Source organism: Buteo buteo, chromosome 2, assembly GCF_964188355.1.
Source record: "Buteo buteo chromosome 2, bButBut1.hap1.1, whole genome shotgun sequence".
Taxonomy (NCBI): domain Eukaryota; kingdom Metazoa; phylum Chordata; class Aves; order Accipitriformes; family Accipitridae; genus Buteo; species Buteo buteo.
The window spans coordinates 20430329-20452264 of NC_134172.1; the positions used below are offsets into that span (position 1 = coordinate 20430329).

Below are 21936 nucleotides of genomic sequence, written 5' to 3' on the forward strand. Positions count from 1 at the left end.
CTAAGATAGACAAAGGAAGATTACCGCTAATAGGAGGTGAAAGAAAGTCTCCAAAAACATATTTAACATTGTTTTGAGCATTTGTACTCTGTTAGGAAACTGTCTATCACTATTTTCAATTAGAATTCTATTTCTAATGTTAGAGCAATAACAGAACATTGACAACTAGTAAATCTTAAAACCATACCTTGCTTTTTCTCTACTGCCTTTTCTTGAAATAGAAGGTGACAACATAGTCTGTTCATAAGATGAATCTTGTGCCTTCTCCTCTACTGCAAGACTGAAATGGAACAAGATATTTTTGTATGTTATTTGCAGAGTTAGTATTTGCATGCTAAGCTATGAAAATGGAGTTCTGATTCTAAAGGACAGTAAATATATTCATAGGAAAGATATAAGTGGAAGAAATAACATAACCACTAATAAACTGGATATTGATTCAGGGATCAAAAATGAAGTATGGAATACCAAACGATGGACACAAAAGTAACTGGGGAGTAAGACTGCTGCCAAGGCACAAAGGCAAGAAGCTGTATCAAAGTCAAAGAAAGAAAACCTGATAGTTAATGACAACTCTAGGGATCAACAAAGAGCATGGAAGTTTAATTTGTCATAGATATTCTCAGACATCTTTATGGTGTCATATACAAGCTTAAAAGGGAAGCTAACGATACTGTAAACCAAATATGTGATGTGTTGACAGAGAAGAAGGTTTTGGACTTGCAAAGTATTGGTAGAGCATTCTTTGATCTGTGACACTGTTTACAGGAAATGACTCCCAGTTAAACAAGCCCAATACCAACTTCCTGCATTCAAATCTAAGAAGATTTGTTAGGCTGGCTTCAACTTAAACAGAGAAGAAATGGACACAGGTTCTTATCAAGCCTGAAAGCTTGATGCTGGACTTTGTCCTGCCTCTGGGATGTTGTGCTTAAAATTCCATGCATTTGTCTGTACAAGAAGATCATCAAATCATAGATTTCATTGTCACATGTTGACATTCAGCTTAGATGACATAATTATTATGGCAGATGACAAGCTTTGTTATAACTAATAAAACACTGGGTGTCCTACCATCAGGAATCAAAGGGTGTTAAATGAATGACTCTTAATGGCTAAGTTAAAAAAAGTGACTCAACTGAAAAAATCTGTTCTGTCTAGAGGGAAAAGAAGTTATTTTTCCAATTCTTATTTTATAAAATATAAATCTCTTGCCTTCTTGGACATGAAGCACTGTGCTGGGACTAAAATAGATCTCCCTATTTTATATGTGTGTATATATATCTATACTATGTAGTTTGTACTGGAAACAGTGGAAATGATGGAAAAGATGAGCTATTGCAATAAATGCTAGTAGATCAAACATGACTCACTCTTCCTGTGGTTTGGCATTAATGAAGATTACAGCCCGACGGTCAGTAAGCTCTTGCATACTCAGTTCCTCCAAAGATAAAAATTTCACTCCAGGTTTTATCTACAAGAAAATTAGCATAAAAGATAAGGTGTTCTGTTCAGTTACAGATGAAGAGAAAAAATATATTTAAAAGATATCTAAAGAGTAATTTAAAATTTCTAATCTTTAATGGAAGACTTACATAAGAACTTAGAAAACCATTCAAAATATGTGAAATTGTTTCCTTCTTAATTTGCATTTTCTTAAGCAATTTTCTTAGAAAAGATTGTTTATAAATAACTTAACTTGTAGTTATTATTACTATGTCAGTCCAAACAGTTCTAGAATAAGGAAATGTTCCTGCTTCTGAAGGCTTTACAGTATATGATTGAATTTTCAAAAGCAACCAAGTGCTTTAGGAGCAGGTATTTCACTGATTTTCAGTAAGACTGGTATTGCTAATTCATCTGGGCATTTGAAAAGTCGTTCTCATATTTAAACTGAACACAACACTAACAAGTGATACTGGAGTCATTCTTTATATATAAACACTGCTTTGTGAGATAAAGGGTCATGACCAAGGTGAAAATATGAACTATTTACTTCTTTATGTAAAAATAAACAAACAAAAAGTCCATAGGTCATTCAGTGTCAGGTTAGTATTAAGTATATTGCAGGGAAAGAGACCAGGAGAACTAAGGTCTGAGAAAGAATCTGGAAAGGAACTAGGTCTGCACAGCTTACACAGGATTGGGAAGATTGAAACTGGGGGATAGTATGAAGATGATGAGATTTCATCCATGAAGAAAGGTAATCAAAAGAAATTAGTATAAGAGCTGGGAAACTTCAGGACAAGAAAACAAAGTATTTTACGTAGCCAGATTCTGGCTTTTGCTATAGGACTCTTACTTTTTCTAAATCAAGAAGAAAATTTTACTCTTTCTAAGTAAAGGAATTTATTTAAAGTAGCTTACCTGACCATAATCATAGAATCCATCAGTTATGATATTACTTGATGATAAATATCCCATCTGGCTGTACTTTTGGGAAAGATTGTTATCAAGTAGCTTTTCCAGAGCAGCTTCACTAAAGTTATTTTTGCGCCCTGTTGATAGATTAATTTCTTCTAGGATGTCTAAAGCACTGTTAAACAAATACAAAGGCTAATTCATCATTAAATACTTATTAATTGTTATTATACAGTTCAGAGTTAGTTTTCAGCATTACCAAGGCCAAGCCAGATTAATTTCCAAGTGCTGTGATGCACGAAGTTCTTTCTCTGGGGGGGAAAATGCCTTGCAGTGCTCAAAAGCAAAAGCAATTCCTTTAGGCAGTTAAATTGTTACATAAGGAAATGCAGACAGGATGCCACAACCTTTTATTGGAATGATGTTAGGCACCACAGAGAACTTCAGAAAAGAAGGATGTAAAAGTAGAATAAAAGGAATAACGTTCACAGCTGACCATATGATACAGTTCAGGGAACCTCTCTTTCTCCCCAACTTGCAACACAGTTTGCAGATTCCAGTTGTGTATTATGCAATGTGTGAATCCCTCTGGCTTAGGACTGTTACTTCGTTTGGGGGAGGCACAGTTGGCAGATATTTGCTACACATGGATGAGCATGGGAACACAAGCAGTTGTGTCAGCAGCACCAGGATGGCAGGATTTTTGCAGCAGGGAGGTACAAACAGTCATGTGGGGACATGGGAGGACAGGAATTTATTTCTTAAGGCGTTTCTGGTGCTGAAACCCACATACTGATAACTTCTGACCAGCAAAACTTAGGAAAAGCTTGCTACAAAGATAAAGGAAGCTGAATCAGGAGAACATAGTGTACTGCAGTTTTGGGACTGTTTAGGAATGAAAAAAAACAGGAAAAAAGAGGGCGATGTGTGTGTGTGTACATATTCAAATTTATATCTGTGTGTGTCTATACACACATGCAGGCATTCTTCACATCGTAAGGAACAATTTTTTTTATATATATATATATATATATATAATGAACTCCACATTTAGACTGCCCATTTCTCTCTGTGAACTACACAGGGAGCCTCAGCTGTGGACATTTACAATGCAGACTTCTGAAGGTACATCAGATGAATTCCAGAGAACAAGTTTTTCAGGCAAGGCAAATGACAACCTTCTATTTTCTTTAGAAGAGGGCAATGGGAGAAAATAGTGGAAGAGCAGTACAGGCTATTTGTCATACAGCATACTGCAAAAAAGTCAGGTAACCAGCAAGTAATGCAGCTAAGAATTTTAAAGGGGAAAATGAATAAGGAAAGGCTAATGTGTACAGCAATGTCTACAACAGATGACATTACAGGCACAATGGCACATTACCTTCATATGGAGGAAAGACAAGCCAAAAACGGACAAATACGGCTGCACCAAAAATTCTGTGAAGACCCGAAAACCAAAAAAAAAAAGGACTCACACAGAAATGGAAACACTGACACTTCCAACAGAAAAGAAAAAGTAAGGGACAAACCCAAAAGACCCACAGGCAAAATGAGACACAACTATTCAGGGACTGAAACAAAAATAATGTTTCATATGCTACAAGTCAGAGAGGAAAATGTAGGCCTATTACTCAATGTGGGAAGAAAACTCGTAACAGATGGCACAGAAAAGACTGAAGTGTATGATGCCTTTTTTGCTTCAGTTTTCATAAAAAGGCTGCAAGCAGATGCCTGGCAGTAATATTAACAAGGAGGTAGAAACAGTAGGCTTAACATGTCTAGAATAAGCTTGAGGAGACAAACTTAGCAGTCACTGAGGACACTTACCTCGTACTACTCTATGAATTGGCAAAAAGCAACCTCTGAACTATTTATAATTGTATTTGAAAATTCAGGAGGATGGGCTAGGTGCCAGGAATGTGGAGAAGGGCAAAGATAGTATCTAGATTTGAAAAACCAAGAACAAAGAAATTATAATAGAGATAATTCAGCGAAATTTCAGTGTCCAAAGAACACCATATCAAATTACTGAACAATCAGTTTGCAAGCAACAAGAGATAAGAAATAGCCATTATGTATTTGTCAAGAATAAATCATGTAAAGCCAATCTAATCCTTTCTGTGATAGGGTAACTGACTTAATATAGAGGCAGAAGAAGCAGATGCGAGATATGAGTTGACTTTGAGATGTGTTTTGACTTTAATAAGTCTTTTCACATATTCTTACTTGAATACTCAGGAGCAAGTCAGGGAAATATAATCTACATGAAAACAACATGAAGTAGTGCCTGACTGGTTGAAAAACTATGCTTAATGTATTATTATCAATAATATGCTGTCAAACCGGAAGGACACATAAATTAGAGTCCTACTCCAATACTGTCACAAAGAAGGGATTAAATAAGAAGAGTGCTATATACAAGATATAGAAAATAATTCTTTATTTGGTGGTGGTATGACCTCAGCTGAAGTATCTCATGCAGGCTGGGAGACAGCACTTCAAAATGGCATAAATAAATGAGAGAAATTCAGAGATGTGTGACAAAATGATACAAGATTTCAAAACAAAAAGGAGTTTAACATTCTTACTTTGTCATGAAAAGAAAACTGAGCAAGGGATGCAGAACATGAGAAAATTCAGTAAGTTAAACTCAAATTGCTATAAAAAGGTGGTTATTCAACCCCACTGAAAGTAGGACCACATGTAGTTGGATTGATTTGCTGTAAGGGATATTCAGAACTCAGAAACCCCTTCTAATTGTAAGGATACTCCAGCACTGGAACAAGTTACCTCGGAAAGTTGTGACCCCCCCTCAGAATTGGTATTTACACTGAACAAGCACAAATAATGTCAGTGTATCTGATTCAGTCTGGCAGATGGATAACATCACCTTTGAGGTCAGTAATCAGAGAAGTGTCCAGCAGAGGGAGCAGAGCAATTACATATATTTTAATTTAATAATAACTAGAAGAATCACCCTGTATAAGGAGCCCTGTGTCATAACTCTTACAACCTAAAACAGCTTTTGTAATTCAGATATTAATATATGGAACTTGGAGTTTCTAAGAAGGAATAAAATAGAGTCTCTTTGACATGACACTTCAGCACACCGCAGTTAACCAGAGCTTGTAAATCAAATTTAGCCTGTGTGTAATAAGTACAATTTACTGTATATTGAACTTAGCCTGAAACCTTAATTTCAGTTTCATATGTATGGGGAACTGTAGTCCCTAATTTTTACTGATATAAGCACACCTTCAATATAAAGCCTAATTCAGTCACAGAAACAATAAATATTTTTATAATTCCAGACAGTTGTCTCTTCAGGCTTACATTTTTCCTTAAGACTTCTGTTACTTAAAATCAATACAATTTCATCTGTAACATCTGTGGTGCAAAAGTATTTTCTGCTTACCAAAAAGTGTAACTTAACTTTGTTATTCTTCTCTAAATATGTAAAGATCGACTTAATAGAGTTCTCACATCAAAATCTTCCCTCTGCCCCTTGATGCTATTTCTACTCACCGTAGCCTGCATAGTTCAACAGCGGTTAGTTCATCACTTGCACAGACCATAACAGCCCAACAGGCATTTCTTCTGACTTCTTCATCCTTAGAATACAGTAATTCAACGAGTGGTCCCAGTCCACCTGCATTTCTTAACTATAAAAAAAATGAAGACATTGCCACTTACATATTTCATCTATTCCAGCCTGTGAAATTCACCTTCCGAAACATTCAAGACTTGTAGACAAGCTCTGCTGGGCTTGACAGAAGGCCATTTATGGGGATTCTGTGCTTCTGTGAACTCTGCATAGGCTGGAGCTGAAGCAAGTTCCAGAGTGGTACAAGGCACACATTCCTTCTGGCTCTGCCATGCTTTTCAGTTACTAGATTGCGGTGTGGAAACTGGAGAGACTGTGCAACCCAAGACTGCCAGGGAGAGTTACACAGCTTTTTCTACGTTCTGTTGCCTCCTAGCAACTAATTTACATCACAATATATCTGAATTTGTATTGTATTGTATGTATGACAATCTTATTAACATCCTATTCTCTTGTGTGCTACAGTATCTTTCCTATACACGCTGGAAGAAATATTGCTCATTTAGATTTTTGAAGAGAAAGACATTTTAAGGACACTGAAAGAGGTAGACTAATTATCTATGCCCCTTATTCATGTCCTAATTAACAGCCTTGGCCCATGAGAAAACCCCAGCTTATGATCTATGAATGCACATAGCATCATCCTTATTTATGAAAAGAAAATAGTATGACCATTGATAAGCAGCGAAAAGTTCAACTTGGTGGATGCCACTGATCAAGGGATTAAATATATTTTGAGTTTTGTCCGAGTTACATTTACTCTATGCATATCCAGTATCTTATTAATCAAGGTCAGGCGTTGCTGTTCAGGCCTTGAAAGTGGGCAACAGAACAACACTGAGGGAGAGTAAAGAGGACAAGGACAGAACTTCTCATCTTCAAAGTTCAGCTGACAGTTGCAGCTGAAAGAAACCTTAATGTTTAATGCTCATAAACATGGGGATTAAGATATAACCCTGGTTAAAGCTCAATGAAGGCACTGGAAAGCTGTAAAACATTAAACTTGGTGCAAGCAAATAGAGCAGTAAAAATACAAATTAAAGAAGACCCTTTCCAAGTTCTCATTACAAACTCAGCTAAATTCAGCTGAACAAGTCTATTATGAAAGTGGAAAAGTAGTTACTATCTAGAAAGCCCCGGACTTTTAGGACAGACACAAAATACAAAGATTCTAGGTAAGTATAACACCAACCTCAGGCTCTAGAAATGTTATAAATAACCACAACCTCGAAGAGTGGTTTTACCTCAGTTCTTGCATCAGCATCACAACCAAACGCAGCCACAGCAAATGCTGCTTTGCTTTGCACTTGGCTGCTGGTCGAGCGCAATGATTTTACAAGCACACTCATAATACCACAGCTCTGGATATCTATGCGGAATGGCTCTTGCGTGGCCAGATTTGTTAGCACTGTAGCAGCATTAGCAATGGCTCCATCTCTCTGAGCATTCAAGGTATTTACTAATGGCTCAATTCCTTCAGCCTCAGCAACAGCACTAGCAAAATGAAGAAGAAGAAAAAAATTTTTGTTAGTTTAGGACCATTTTTTCTTCTCGCATGCTGTATTTAACAACTAAATTAGCATTGCATTTCAAGATTTTATGTATATATACATATATATGCATATATGTCATTTATGTATGACTCATGGTGTTAAGTTCAAGAAGCACAACCTAAGCAGACAAACCAAGTCACAAACTTCTGGATTCTTTAACTTATTAGGACATGTATTATTTCTGAGGTTTTGAACAAGTGAATTAAATCCTGCATCTTTTCAAAGATGCAGAATTTATGTATCTTTAGTTCCAGGCAAATGCCTCTGCAGACTTGTATTACGTCTCCTCATAATCATTCTAGCACTACTTCTAATGAGGATTATAGTGCATGAAATATCATGTTGTTATTCGTTGTGCTGTATCCGTAAATTTCTGTGATCAGATACCTAGGTGGCATAAACATAGTACACCAAGTTTCTGCCATTCTGACAGAGTAGGTATACATGGTGCAGTTCAGTGCAATGTAGAAGCTATTGAGCTGGCTTTATACAAGCTTATTTAGACAGGCAGGAGTACAACAGACACATCAGCACAGAGTTCAGGGCTGGCTATGACTGTGGTTCCACAACAATTAGTCTATCAGCACCAGATCCAGTTTAGCTATTCCTTCCGCTCCCAGACAATACTGCAGCCATGGCTGAAGGGTGCTGCCACTCAGCAGTGCTGGGACAAACACTGGTGTGGCCAAGTTCTAAGCTAGATGTGCAAAACAACCTGTTTGCAAATGAAATTGGGGAAGATTGTTGGGATTTTTTTAAGGATAATTTCCTAGATTTAGGTTAGAGCACAGCCAATAAAAAAAATAGTTGAAGAAGCACTACTAAGGAAATAACAACTTCAGGCAGGAGACAGCAGAAGGTGCAGGCAGCTGCACTATTAGCGGACACATTTGCAAATGACTTAAATCTGATGTGCTGCAAAACTAATAGTCACATGGGCCAACATCTCAGTCACAGCAGAAGGAACTGGTCTATGAGTGTTTCATCTTACCACTGCTTCTGGCACTTACTGGGATAGTGCCTTTTAAAAGGAAAAAAAAAGTCAACTTTCTATTTAATATCTGTGGTAAAGAATGTATTTGAAAGCAGCTGGTGACATGGTTTATAATGACAGTAAACTCTTGCTACAACTGATGCAGACCTTGAAGACAGAACCTGGCCTGGCTGCGGGGAAACTACCAAGCTCTAACAAATCTGAAAAGGCATTATATTTCTGGGTTACCACCTTATCATGTATTCTTTGGTTTCTTTGCCATAGGCAAAAGAGACTACTGATACAAATGTAGTTTACATTCTTCAAATGTCATAAGATATTCCGTAACTTAAGATTTTTGTTGACCTTCTTGCCAAAACTTTGCTTTCTACTAAACAACAGGAACTTATTTCTTTGTCTATATCATCTTATATTTGTTTCAGTGGTATTTTTTCCAATGTCATTATAAACCAGCACACTATAAAAATTGAATTGTCTTCCTTCTGAGTTTGTATATAAAATTTGATCAAATTATTTGAGGCATATGTCCAATTTACTGTCTGCTCTTTGTAATTTACATTTGGCTCATCCATTTATTAAACAAAAGTTGGCAATATTGTTAGCAATGGAAGTGCGCAGATGGCAGTTTGAATTTTCCTTGCAACTGCTTTTTATACCCTCTTTTAGTACACTTTGTCTATATCAAAAACATAACAAACTCTCTCACCTCTATACAAGCATATCTAAGCACTTCAACAACAGAAGAGTGTACATGTTTTATAAGTTTTGCTAAATTTCTGTCAACACATTAATAAGAGAAATCTGGATGTGAAAATCTTACTTTTTACTGTAACGGTGTCTTACCAAAATCTAACTAGTCTTTTGGTAATTTTCACAGTTGCAAAATAAACACAAGCTTAGAAGTATTACATATACAAGAAACAGTTATGCTATCAAAGACTGCCAAGGCATTGATAAAAACAAAAAAACCTCAGGAATGCTGATAGTCACACTCTTATGCAAACAGGATAAAAAGCAGAATACACGCCAACCTGTGCCATACACATAATCCTATTACATGGGCACCATGATGTAGATCTTGCTGTGAACTCATCTTAGCGCAAGTATCTCCAGACCAGATTATCAGAGAGGGGGTGCAGATACTCCTGAGCATACCTGGAAGGAATCAGCAGAGGCTAACAGGTTTGTTAATCTGATCTCAGCCTCAGCTACAAGGTGATGGCAGCTCACAAGTAGTGCTGGAACATGGGTGTAAGGAAGGCTGGCAGGCAAGCAGTAGTTCTCAGTTTCGAAAACCAGGGAAAAGGCAGCAATCCAGGGACTGAAGGTGAGTAGGGTTATTAGCTTGGGTGCAGCATAAAGATATAGGGCCAGTTTGGTGTTGGCTAATTAATCCTCTTGGAGCACCTGTAATTTTAATGCAAGCACTTCAGCCTCTGTTCAGAAATGAATCCCATGTTTTCAGATGTCCTGCACTGCACTCTTCAGACTGTCTTCAATTAGCTGCATTTCCCCTTATTTGAGTGTCCTCCCTCCCCTTCCCTCCTTGACCGGATAAAGAAGAGCTGAAAATGTTTTGTTTGGGTTTGTAGTTTTGGTTTTTTTTTGGGGGGGTGTTTTGTTTTTGTTTTGTTTCTCTTTTTTTTGTTGTTGTTGTTTTTGTTTGTTGTTTTTTTTTTGTCCCTCCCCAGGTAAGGCCACTGTATTTCTAGGTTTTCTGGTCAATATTGTCTTCTCTTCCCCATGAAAATTTTATCCAGATTTCCAGCTTCAGGAGTGCCATAGCTCTACCCAGGCTGCTGTACATGAAGAAATCCTGGACATGTTTATTGCACATGTAAGAATCAGCTATACACCACATGTATCACAGGTTTACTGGAAAACATCACATTCATAGCATGTGTAACAATGACATGATGTACCTGCTAAAAGTGTGGGAGACACTCACCATACATGCACACACCCATGCACAGTAAGGCATGTCCATAAGCTATCAGATTTACAGCATTACACAGTATATACACACATACATTACCCAGGAAAAAAACACCACCAAAATCAAACAGTTTTTCCTGTACAATGGATACACAGAAATTCCAGGATTTATGGAACAGATCCAATACTCATGAAATGCATCACTGCATCTCACAGGTGTAGAGTATCCAATACTTCTGCAGCAAGTATAGGACTTACTATTCCTATACTACACCCAATAACACATATATTCTCCCACAGGAAATCCTAGTAAACATATAGTCCCTAACAGACTGATTCCAGGATGATACACGGAACTGAATGATGTAGCCAATCACATTATAAGCAGATTTACTATAATTTCCATAAAGCCAGCAAGTACACAAGTACTTAACAAAAGAGCAAGGTGACAGCTCCTCGTGTGTTCAGAGCTGACCTCAGCGAGGTACAGAGCACAGCCAACCTTCTCAAGTGCCACTCAACTTCAAAAAGGTTGAGAACCACTGATTTAGAAGATCATACATATTTATTTCAATCCTGCATTCTACTTCTGCACAGATTCATTTTGAATCACAGTTTCATGAGTATAGTTTAATCAAGTAGCACAACGGATCACAAGGCAAAAAGAATTCATGTTAGAAATGACAACAGCAGGTAATGAGAGTTGAAGGTAACCAATACCTTTGAGAATAAGATTTTAAGAGGGTGTGAACACCTGAGGGCACCACTGTGTCCTGGTAATAGAGATGCATACAGAAGAGCTTATGAGGGTAGAAGGAAGAATGGGGAATCCATGGTTCAACTCACTCCTACCCCATAGCCCTCTGGAGAACACAGAAATAGCGCTGTCACCCTGGGCCACGCAGCCCCAGCTGCTAAAGAGACAGCAGTGCCTGGCCTCAGAAGGGAGCTGAAAGAATGAATATGCTTAGGTTTTTAAGGTGCTGAAATACTACAACATTAAGATCTAAGTATGGAGGTCCTCGTTCCCTTCTGTCTTGGGCAGAGATATGCACTGTGTAGTTTTTTTTATTACACGGAAACAAAAGTCAGAGGAAGAAGCTTTTACCAGCACTGTCTTTGCCTAATATAGATCAGCACTAGCCTCTCTCCCTGCCACCAGAACGCACTCTGCGCTTCAGACGCATCCTACTGAGATGGCGCGCTTTATCAGTGCTCCCACTACAGGACTACACCCTCAAGGAAGAACGGACCCTTGGTTTAGCTGAAAAAAAGTATACGCTTTTTGATGTGGAAAAGGAGTCAGTCATATAAATCCACAGCTTTTTTCCTCCATGTTGTGTAAAGATTCAAAATACATCAACTTCCCTAATCATCGAGAGAAACGATTAGGGAAAAGGAAAGAAGACAATGCAAGGGGGAAAAAAAAAGGTTGGTGCATTTGCAATATCAGAATTTTTTTTGAAAAGTGGAAGCTGACTATCTGAATTACAAACAAACAAACAAGAAATAACTGACAAGATAGGTGTAGAAATTACACAGCTCAAATTAAAGTTAAAATAATTCAAATGATGTGATTTATAAGCACATGGTTATGATCATTAGAGTGCCTAACCTAACAGGGTTAGGCATCTACCTTAACCAGGGTATACATGGTTCAAGTACCCTAATGACCTTAACCATGCCGTGTAGTGAAACAGTAAAATTCTGATTACAACTGAATTCAAATTACTGTATTCAAGAATAGCTAAAATATTTTTCTCAAGTGTCATTGGAAAGGCAAACATTAAAAGGTCAGATAATAGATATTTAATTTAAATTATTAATTTTAAATGACAAGTTACAAAGAGATTTTCTTGAAAATTATCTAAAAGATCACTCGGGACTCAAAGAATAAATGCTGAGAGTTTGAGAAAAACAAATGTTTTCTTAACTGTTTTTACTGCAAAAATAAATTAAAAGTTGACAATAAAATCATTACCAAAAGTCTCACAATTGCAAACTTTTTTTAAACAGTTACTTTGAAGATGCATATGAGTTTCACCGAACTGAATATTTTGCTGCATTAGTTGTCTGGGGTGCAATAGGAAAGCTCAGACATTGGTAGAGTGTTGTGAAAACAATAATCAGTAAAAATTGGACCAAAACTCTGTGGATTTTTTTATTTTATTTTTAGGACTGTAAGCTCTCTGGGGCAAGAACCATGTCTTCACATCAAGCATAACAGCTCTGGTCGCCAACCAAGACTCCTAACGATGGTAAGGAAGATAACGGATTATTTACTTAGTGCATATGGAATGGTCCGGTTCGCTTTTCCTTCTGAAGAGAAGGAGGCTTCTCCATCTAGCCTAATGGAGAAAGCAACTATCAGTGTTCAAAGAGCTGACAGAAACCACTGAGACTGCACCCCAAACCCCTAACCCAAGCAACCTCCCATGGAGGGGAGGTAGAGGGGAAGAGCAGTGGTGCAGCTTCACACCACTGTTGACTCTGGATTGTGCTGAATTTATTAGTCAGATTGACACTTCATAAAAATAGTAAAGTATGTTTGGTTTTGCTTCTTCTACCACAACTGAACATAAACTGGTTTATATTAAATTATATTTTTATTCACTTCTATATTGTTTACTTCCCTGCTTCTGATTAAGGATTTAACACAATTTCTGCTCAGAAAAAATTCAGATTTTTCCTCCTCACAAAGGCCATTGGTCTCCTTATGGACTTCATTTTCCAAATGTATTTGCAACTGCATGTTTAATTTCTGTGCAAAATTACTGTGATTGTGTGTGAGGTGCTTAGCTAGCCATTTATGCTTGTGCATATCTCATTTTCATACATAATTGCATGTAAATTATGCATAAGAATTATGCATCTAATTACACACACATTTTTTAAAATCAACTCTATCTGTGTTAAATCGCATGACTTCTTTTTCACACAAGGCATTTTTGATCCATCTCTATTATGTAATTTCTGACTGAGAAAGAATATCATAGCTAGAAGTTTGAAGAACCTCAGTAAATATCTTCCTTTTTATCCCTTAAATGTATTAGTATTCTTCATTTGCCTTGTTATGGCATCAGAATAATCACATCCAATAAATGTCTTCTGCATTTACTAAAAATTTCACTTTGTGATTTAATTATTTTCAAAAGCAATTGACTGTTGTATATTGTCACTCGTATTTTATTTAAAGACTAACATTACTTCCGTTTTCTTCACTATACAAGGGAAATTAATATTAGTATATTTATTCTGAGTAAGGGAATTTAGCACAAGAGACTGATCTACAATTTGGGGCCCCTTTGTGCTACAATAAAAATATTGATCATATCAACAAACCATATTAATTTTTCATTTCAGGAACTGAACCCTCTATTCCTATTTTTTTAATGACAACTATGTTGTTAAAACATCAACAAACCCAAAACTTAATAAGCCTCATGGTCTGGAAGCAATAAAACCTTAAACTGTCTGAGTTAGCAGAGACTGTAATACCTGACTGTCATTTAGCAATACACAGAGATCTTCTAAAGTCTGTCATTGAACTCATCTGACAAAGTTACATAGATCTCAGTTCTAAAACTGTAGTATATCTAATTTAAAATATTACAGGGGCATTGATAATGAACTATCTATTCATGATATCTGAGCCTTTCAATTATAATATTATTTTCAACCTTTATTAAGAATTTCTGACACTTCCACTATTATGAGAGAGGCTTGAAATTCAGCCACAGAAACCTTTTTTGGCCCTTAAAGATCCCATGTAGCTTCAGCCAGGATAAGATCATGAAAAAGACACTATGCCCCTTTCTCTTTTTTCTGATCCAAGAAGTAGTGCATGCAAAAATCAATAATTCTGCACAAATGTTGGAATGGAATCCGCATTGTTACAAAAGCAAAACAGGGAACATTCAGGAGTTGCCAGAGCAGCCTTCATGGAGGTGTAAGGGAAGGAAAGAAAAAGCCAAAGCATGGCCCTCACAACAACTCATCTGAACACAGGGACTGAGGATACAGTGGCTCTTCTTCATCTTTGGAAGCATCAGTCGAGGAAGGACAAAAAAGCTGTGCCAAGTCAGTCTCTCTACACAGAATTCAGACTATGAAACTTGATCCCATCTTTCACTTTTGGGTAAGTCTTTTCTGGACAACTGTGAACTTACCTCAAATGGCAGCAATCTGTTTTACCTTGCTAAATGCTCAAACTCTTATGATGATTCAGAGTGGAGAAACTCAGGCTTTTAGTTTTCTCTCTTCAAATTAAATCTCTAAGAAAGTACACATATACTACTATGTTAAGATAAAATTACTGAGGTTGCAAGTCAAAAGGTTTAAAGTTACTTGTGAAAGCTTATTTTTACCCCCTTGTGTGCACGAGAGTCCAATTAGATAACATGGCACAGTCAGTGCACAGGTTAAATTCACAGCAGGACAGAATTAAGTTTGCATGATCAGCCATAAACCCACAATTCTCTTACATACACTTCAAATAAATAACTTCACACTATACTCAAGTAAGTTAAAACATACACTTAAATAATTTGCATTTAATTTAGAAATATGCTACAAAGACAATGTGCATGTAAAAGCACCAATACATTTGTCTGAAGTTTATTCAAATGTAAAATAAACCTTGACACTTTTAATCCAAAAAAAGTATAATTCACCTCAGTGCATATCACTGAATGTCATTGTAGGGATACACACTCAAGAGAAATCATTGTACTTGTGCCACTACATAAAATACAGTTTTCTCTCCCAGGCTTAGGAGTCTCCATCCAGGAAGAAGAAAGTTTCATCTGATGTCACAGAAATCTACCATGGGAAGTTACAGGTGACAACACACACGTTCCGAGTGAAATTCCAGCCTTCCACAACTAAGGTAAATAGTGATCATACTGCAAGGCTTTGAAGGTAGGAGAGTACAAACAGCCCAAAAGATTTTGCTATATCTATAAGGGGTAGAACATCTATATAGTTACCATTACCCCAATTTAGAAGTATTGTGTTTTCTGCCTGAAACTATTTTGGATATACTTAGGTTCTCATGCACTTTAGGATGTTGTGACATGAGATTTGTGTTGGATAGAGATGAATGCTCTATATTGGTCTCTGTCTTCAGTAAAACCCCTGATAAGCAACAGAGTTTAAAAACAAACAAACAGGAAAATGAGTAACAACATTTTTTGTGAAAGAAGAGCTGTACTGGCAACAAAATGCAGTTACAGTGCCTGAGTCCATATAGCCACACATTCACAAATCTAAGAGAGAAAACCAACAGCTGGCTGAGTGAAACATTTTGCGTCTGACAGCAGAGCATGATTTAGGGTACTGTCCATGGGTTGTCCATCAGTCATCTCATGTGATGTTAAAGTCATAGTGGAAACCCATTTCTGAATGACATCCCAGCATTAGGCCTTGATTCAGCTTTTCTACCAAGGGAGAAATTTACCATAAAACATTTTGCAGTTTTCAGCGGAAGTCAATACGTAACTTGTAAGGAAAACCTTGTGAGCTCTTGGGTCATGACTGTGCTATCCCTTTTCTTTAGAAATCACCCATCACACTTTGGATATACAGTAAGAGAAAGTCAAACCAGGAATCTGTTCACGACATGAGTTAACTGGATTTGGATAGGGTTGCAGCAGAATGGGTGCTAATGTAAAAAACAACAACACAAAACACAACCCCCCCCAATCCCTTTACCTTGCAGCACAGTAGCTCAGTAATACAATTCTGTCACTAGGGGTCAGTATTAAAACATATTACCTTTACACAATACAGCTAGTGGCATTCTATTGTTGATTCTCTCCCTCAGAAACACAAACTTATGTTATAAAGAACTGTTAAGCCATAAAAAAGAGAAAACCTATACAATGGATTATGACCTATTTCTGTTCTTAAATGTAGCTGTCATGTACTAGAAATTTTTGTTCCTGTTCTCATTAATTAACACATATATTCATGCAAATGTACCATTAAATGAATTGATGCTTCAATATTGATCCATTTATGTGAATTAGGTTCCATCTACAGTCTTGAAAGAGAAAAGCTACGATTAAATTTCCCATTTTCTAATAGCCAAGATTACTACCTAGTGATATTAATACCTAATGATAATCATTACTTCCTGATGGTAATAACAAAATTTGAAATGTAAGAAAACTGGACTTGCTTTACATTTATTCCTTGACAGCCATACCCATCTTAAAAACAATAAAAATCTGTTGTGGATACTGAAAATCCCTGTTTAAGAAGGTGAGAGACTCTCACTACAGGTAAGCATTATCCACATGGAAAAGACTGAGGATGTATTTTGGCTTATTAGATCAGTATATGAATTTCAGTTTGGAATAGATGCAACACCCACTGAAGTCAAGGGAACAACCCGAGTTCCCAAACTATCTTCCTTCTTGGAAATCTTGAAACATCTGAGAAAGCATATATTCAGACGCTGTGAATGCCTGTAACTGCCTATATGGACATAATTTTGCTAATATAAATAGGTCCACTGATTCCTGTGAAGAATCAAAGAATTAGAAAATTAAATAACATCAAGCTTGCTGACTTTGCAATTTTGGGGATGATACTTTACTATCTTGAATCCAGACATAATACTTAGAAATATGTAACATGACACTAATTATAAACCCCAGGAGAAATATTCTACCAGATCATAAGTCTGTCATGTACCACAATTTCCTGCAGCCCTTAGTACAGCTGAACAAAACCCATCCCATTCCTTCTTCCTCCAGACTGAACTCTAACTGAATGCTATAAATTTTGCACTTAAAATAAACAATTTAAGACAAATATTATTGAGGCTGTTAATTAGTTTTTGTGTCCAGTACAAAGCTCTAAATTTCAGAGCATATGTTTTTCTTTAGTGGTAACTCCATTAGGTGGCCAGTATTCAGACATTGCCAGATTTATGGAGACAGCTATTAGAAATGGCATTTGTGCTATGACAATACTGAAGAAAAGAGGTGGTCAAATTAATGTCTGACTAACTGATACACTTGAGTTCTTATTTCTATGTTGTTACTTCTAACTAATATAATATTTATATCTAACACAATTAGCTTATCCTAAATACATGAAAAGCGAAAATAATTGATTATACTTTAAATAGGAAAAAACAGGCAGTGGCTGAAGTAAAACGTTTGTTCTATAGTTAGTTTTATAGCACAAAATAATTTAGTTTTCTGTCCAATAGATGGCACTGCTGTTTCTTTGTTGTGTGTAATTTTTCAATTTGTGCCTAATGTACATTGTTGAAGTGACTCTGCCTACATTTCCTGATGCTTGGACACATCAAAAATGGACAGATTTCATAGATTCTTTAAAATGGCATTCTGCTGTCCAAATAACTGTATACAGTTTTCAATAAAGCAAGTTAGTGTTCCAGATTAAAAAATATGAAGTGGATGCAAATACCCAGCTGAACATAATTCTCTTCTTCCCAGAAGCAGACCACAGACACAAATTCTGACACATATATCAAGGATGGCCTTGGAGCTATACACACAGTAACATAATAAAATAATTTTTTTATCATATGTTAGAATAAGTACATGGGATTTTAAATTGCAGTATACTTTGCAATTTTATTTTTATTTAGCCTAATTATTAACAAGTTTACAAAGAATTTATCATCAATATGCAGCAGCATTAAAATTATGTCATTACTTTGTAATAAAATTCTGATAAAAGCATCATCTGGGGGCGTCAGTCTGTAAACTAATGAGGCATTTGACCACCGTACTTTTTTCTATGTGCTACTAAAGCATGACACATCAGCTCTGCAGCAAAAACTTAAATGCTGAAATATTTTAGAAGTTTTTAATAGTAATTTTTATGTGTTCTGATAGAGATCATACTGAAAATCCATGTTTCCCAATAAACCTGAAAACTCACACCATTTGTATGGGACTCATGTTCCCTTCTGCTCTAGACTTTTGGTTAAAATACTATGGGGGCCAGAGTCATTCATTCATTTATTTATTTTTGCCAAACCGTGGTTGCTTGGGGACTTTTGTGAAATGACAACCTGGTCTCTGTCCCGTTCATCGTGAACAGGTGTTCTAATTACAAAACCACCACCATATTTGACACCTTTATTAGCTGTCTCAGTTGAGAAACAAAGGATTGATTGGGTAGGGGTATAGAACTAGCCTTTCATTGCTGTGGGGAAGCACCTAAAGGTCAAGGTTAATATACATTAGTGGGGGGTAGTATTGCCCATTGCCTATGCTGTCCTTGTGTTATTAATCAATGGAAGACTTTATCCTTATAAGCTAGCTATTGTAGGAGCCTTAATTACACAATTTGTTCTAACTTGTATTTTTTTCCATATTATATGAAAAGTAGGCAACACTTCTTGACCAAATATTTCTAAGAACAACAACAAATCTCCAGCAAAAATAGCAGTGTCTTGTACTCTGTTTACATTCTGTAATATATACTGTACAAAATGAAAGGGCAAGGTACACATCCTTCAATGAATATCATACATGCAAAAATGCTCATGAAATGAAATATGGCAGAACACATGTATATGCGTTCAACAAGATTGAATTTTTGGCTGGCCAGTAAAACGTGGAAACATTTATAGTAAATAGTCTTCCCCTTTACTGCAGCCATTTTGTTCTTGCCACATAAAGTGTACCTGCTACTACTAGCTTTATGATTTAATATTCTTGGAGGTTTTATAACAAGAATCTAATATATAACCAATAAAAGGGCACTAGTCTCATTAGTCTCATTTGGGACCAGAATATTGTCAACATAATTACATGGCAAAGTCACATTATTATAAAAGTATATCAGCATCTTCATTATATATACACTTATTTTCACTGGTTTACAAGACACACGCACACAAAATAGTCCAGAATGAAATATGATTATGGTAACTCAATCTGGAATGCATTTTCTCCAAACTATTTTTTTTCTTATTATGTGAATGTAAAATAAATATGGGCCAGATACTCAGTCAGTGAGCTGGAACTATACCAATTTGTATCAGCTGAGGGTTCAACTCTGTATATTCATTTATAGATCCTAGTCACACTTGGACCCTTCTATGACTTATTAATGGTTTTGATTTAGAAATGAAGCTTTGAAGTAATTATATAGTCACATGGCATTCATCCAATATACATATTTAATGTAAATTATTGCTTCCTGATTTTCACAGAAGACCTGTGATTAGATTATTTGGTGCTTCCATATTGTGCTTGGAGCTGGTTTGCAAAGAGAGAGAAGTATATGTAAGTCACCTTTACAATTTCCTTACTCTGCCCAGCAAGAAACAAATATGGACTCCATTATAATGCAGAGGAACAGAGACAGCTATTTCCCTGCCTGAGGTCTCAGAGAATTGTTTTAGCAGTTGAGCTAAACAATGTCCTGACTATCTCCTTGGCAAAAGAAACTGAATGAGTTGGCATAAGCTGCTATACCAACTCCAAACTCTCCAGAGATTCCCTTTTCACAATGTGAAACCTCAAAGGGCTGTGCTATGAAAAACAGCTGTAGCGGAGCTGGAAGTTTGACCCCTAGACTCCAGTACTGTGCTCTTTTTATGTGTGTATGACTCCCACTGACACCAACTGAAGAGTCGTGCACATGAGGAGAGCAGAATATCAGACAAAACCATCTACTATGTGAATCTGAGAACAGAATATTATTCTCTTATGTCAAATTATGGCTCCATCTGGTAACATTAAGTGAATACTGGTGACTATTAGGGCTGAATCAATAAATTGAAACAAATAATTTATTTGGTGAGTTATTTTACTTTTTCACTTCAAAGAATGCCTGTGAATGGATTACAACTTCCTTAAGTATATTCCAGGAAACTTTTAAGGAATTTTATTTTATGGTTTGTTAGCTACATGTGATTGCTCATATACGTCAGACTGCTCTGTTTCTTTTCCCTGAACAGAACTTTTAATAGAGTTGGGATAACAGAACTCTGCAACTGACAGCAGAATTTAGTTGATACAATTATTTTGGAACTTACAGTCAGCTAACCATCCTTTGTTAGTTATTTTGGATACTGAAGTTATACTACTTTTCTTTTAGAGAATGCACTACAAGCATTCTCTAGTACTTGGGAAACAATAAAATAAGAAAGACAACACCAATATTCAGAATATCTGAGTGCTATCTCCCTCAACGACTGAGCTTAAATAAGCCAAAAATGTTGCACAAACCATCAAATTTTGAAGGATACCTTACTGATTTTGAAATCTCAAAAAATAGCCCACATTGAGTGTCTTAGTTTACAAGGCATATTTTCCTCATATGTTCCCTTCAAAACATGATTTATAGCTCTGCTTTCATTACATCTGCTTCATACCTTTACTTGATAAAGCAAACGTTAGTAGAGATAGCATAACTCCTGTAACACCGATGAGAACCAGCCTATTCCAGATGACTCATAAGCACCAAAAAGTGCCTTACAGTCAAATTCAAACAGACCTGCCTTGTAGGATAAGGACAAGATGGGGCATTCTTTAAAAGTCAAAATATTATCACTTGTGTTCAGATCAGTGCTCTAAATAATAATTTAATTATTGCAGACTCACCTTGCATTACTAGGACTGGCTGCTGTCAAATTAGCTAATGCTGTCACTGCAGCTTCTTTTACCTCTTCATTGTCACTGCTTAGCAACTGTACTAGCTGGGGAATCCCTTTGAAAGAAATAATTGTATACATGAACTGTTAAATAAACCATGGTAGTCTGCAAAATTATAATATGCTCCTTATAAAAGGAAAGGCACATATTCTCAGTTCATCCCTTCCCACCTTACTTACCCTGGAGTCTAAATGCACGTTTGCTAGCTAAATTTTCACACATGGCAGAAATTGCTTGGGCAGCAGCAATTTTAACTCCATCATTATCAATTTCCAGAAGGTTTACAAGACACTTCTCAACCTCTTCCTCATTTAAGATTTTTCTATTTTCAGCTTTAAATGAAAAAGAATAATAGCATTAATCTGCATTAATTTTCCAAATCAGTGAAAGGACATGAATTTAATTTCATATAGTTGTTTCCAACATAACACAACACTTGCTTTTGATACCATGGAAATGGAAATATTTTGGTAACAGAGGCACCAGCAATTAAGAAACGTGCACAAAGGACCTGATCCAAACCCCATTAGACTTCAGTGAACTCTAAATCTGCAGAATGCGTACAGGCTTGATGAAAACAGCTTTTCCAATTCAACAGATCATACTTACTCAGGATCATGCTTAACTTCGGTTTATGCTAACAAAGTCCAAATGCATAACACTGAAGAACATACTACTATAATGTACAATTGAACTTGGTGGGGTACCAGTTAACATAGTACAATAGCCAAAAAAAGAATTTTAAATTCTGCACAGCTTGCAGTTCTTCATTAATGCACACTTTGCAGAGAATTTCAATTTTGTATTTTAGCCTGGTGACACAGGGTTCACTGTTGA

At 36.4% G+C, this 21936-nt stretch overlaps 1 protein-coding gene across 1 annotated transcript in view; it reads right to left on the minus strand.

Moving 5' to 3' along the window:
* Positions 1-21936, minus strand: part of ARMC3 (armadillo repeat containing 3) — a 51729-nt gene that overhangs the window by 9604 nt on the left and 20189 nt on the right. Inside the window, exons 8-14 of the mRNA XM_075022464.1 lie at positions 21279-21431; positions 21049-21154; positions 7210-7459; positions 5887-6023; positions 2368-2536; positions 1374-1474; positions 188-280 (exon numbers count right to left, since the gene is read on the minus strand). Coding sequence (XP_074878565.1) covers positions 188-280; positions 1374-1474; positions 2368-2536; positions 5887-6023; positions 7210-7459; positions 21049-21154; positions 21279-21431 — 1009 coding nt within the window. The remainder of the gene's footprint in view (positions 1-187; positions 281-1373; positions 1475-2367; positions 2537-5886; positions 6024-7209; positions 7460-21048; positions 21155-21278; positions 21432-21936) is intronic.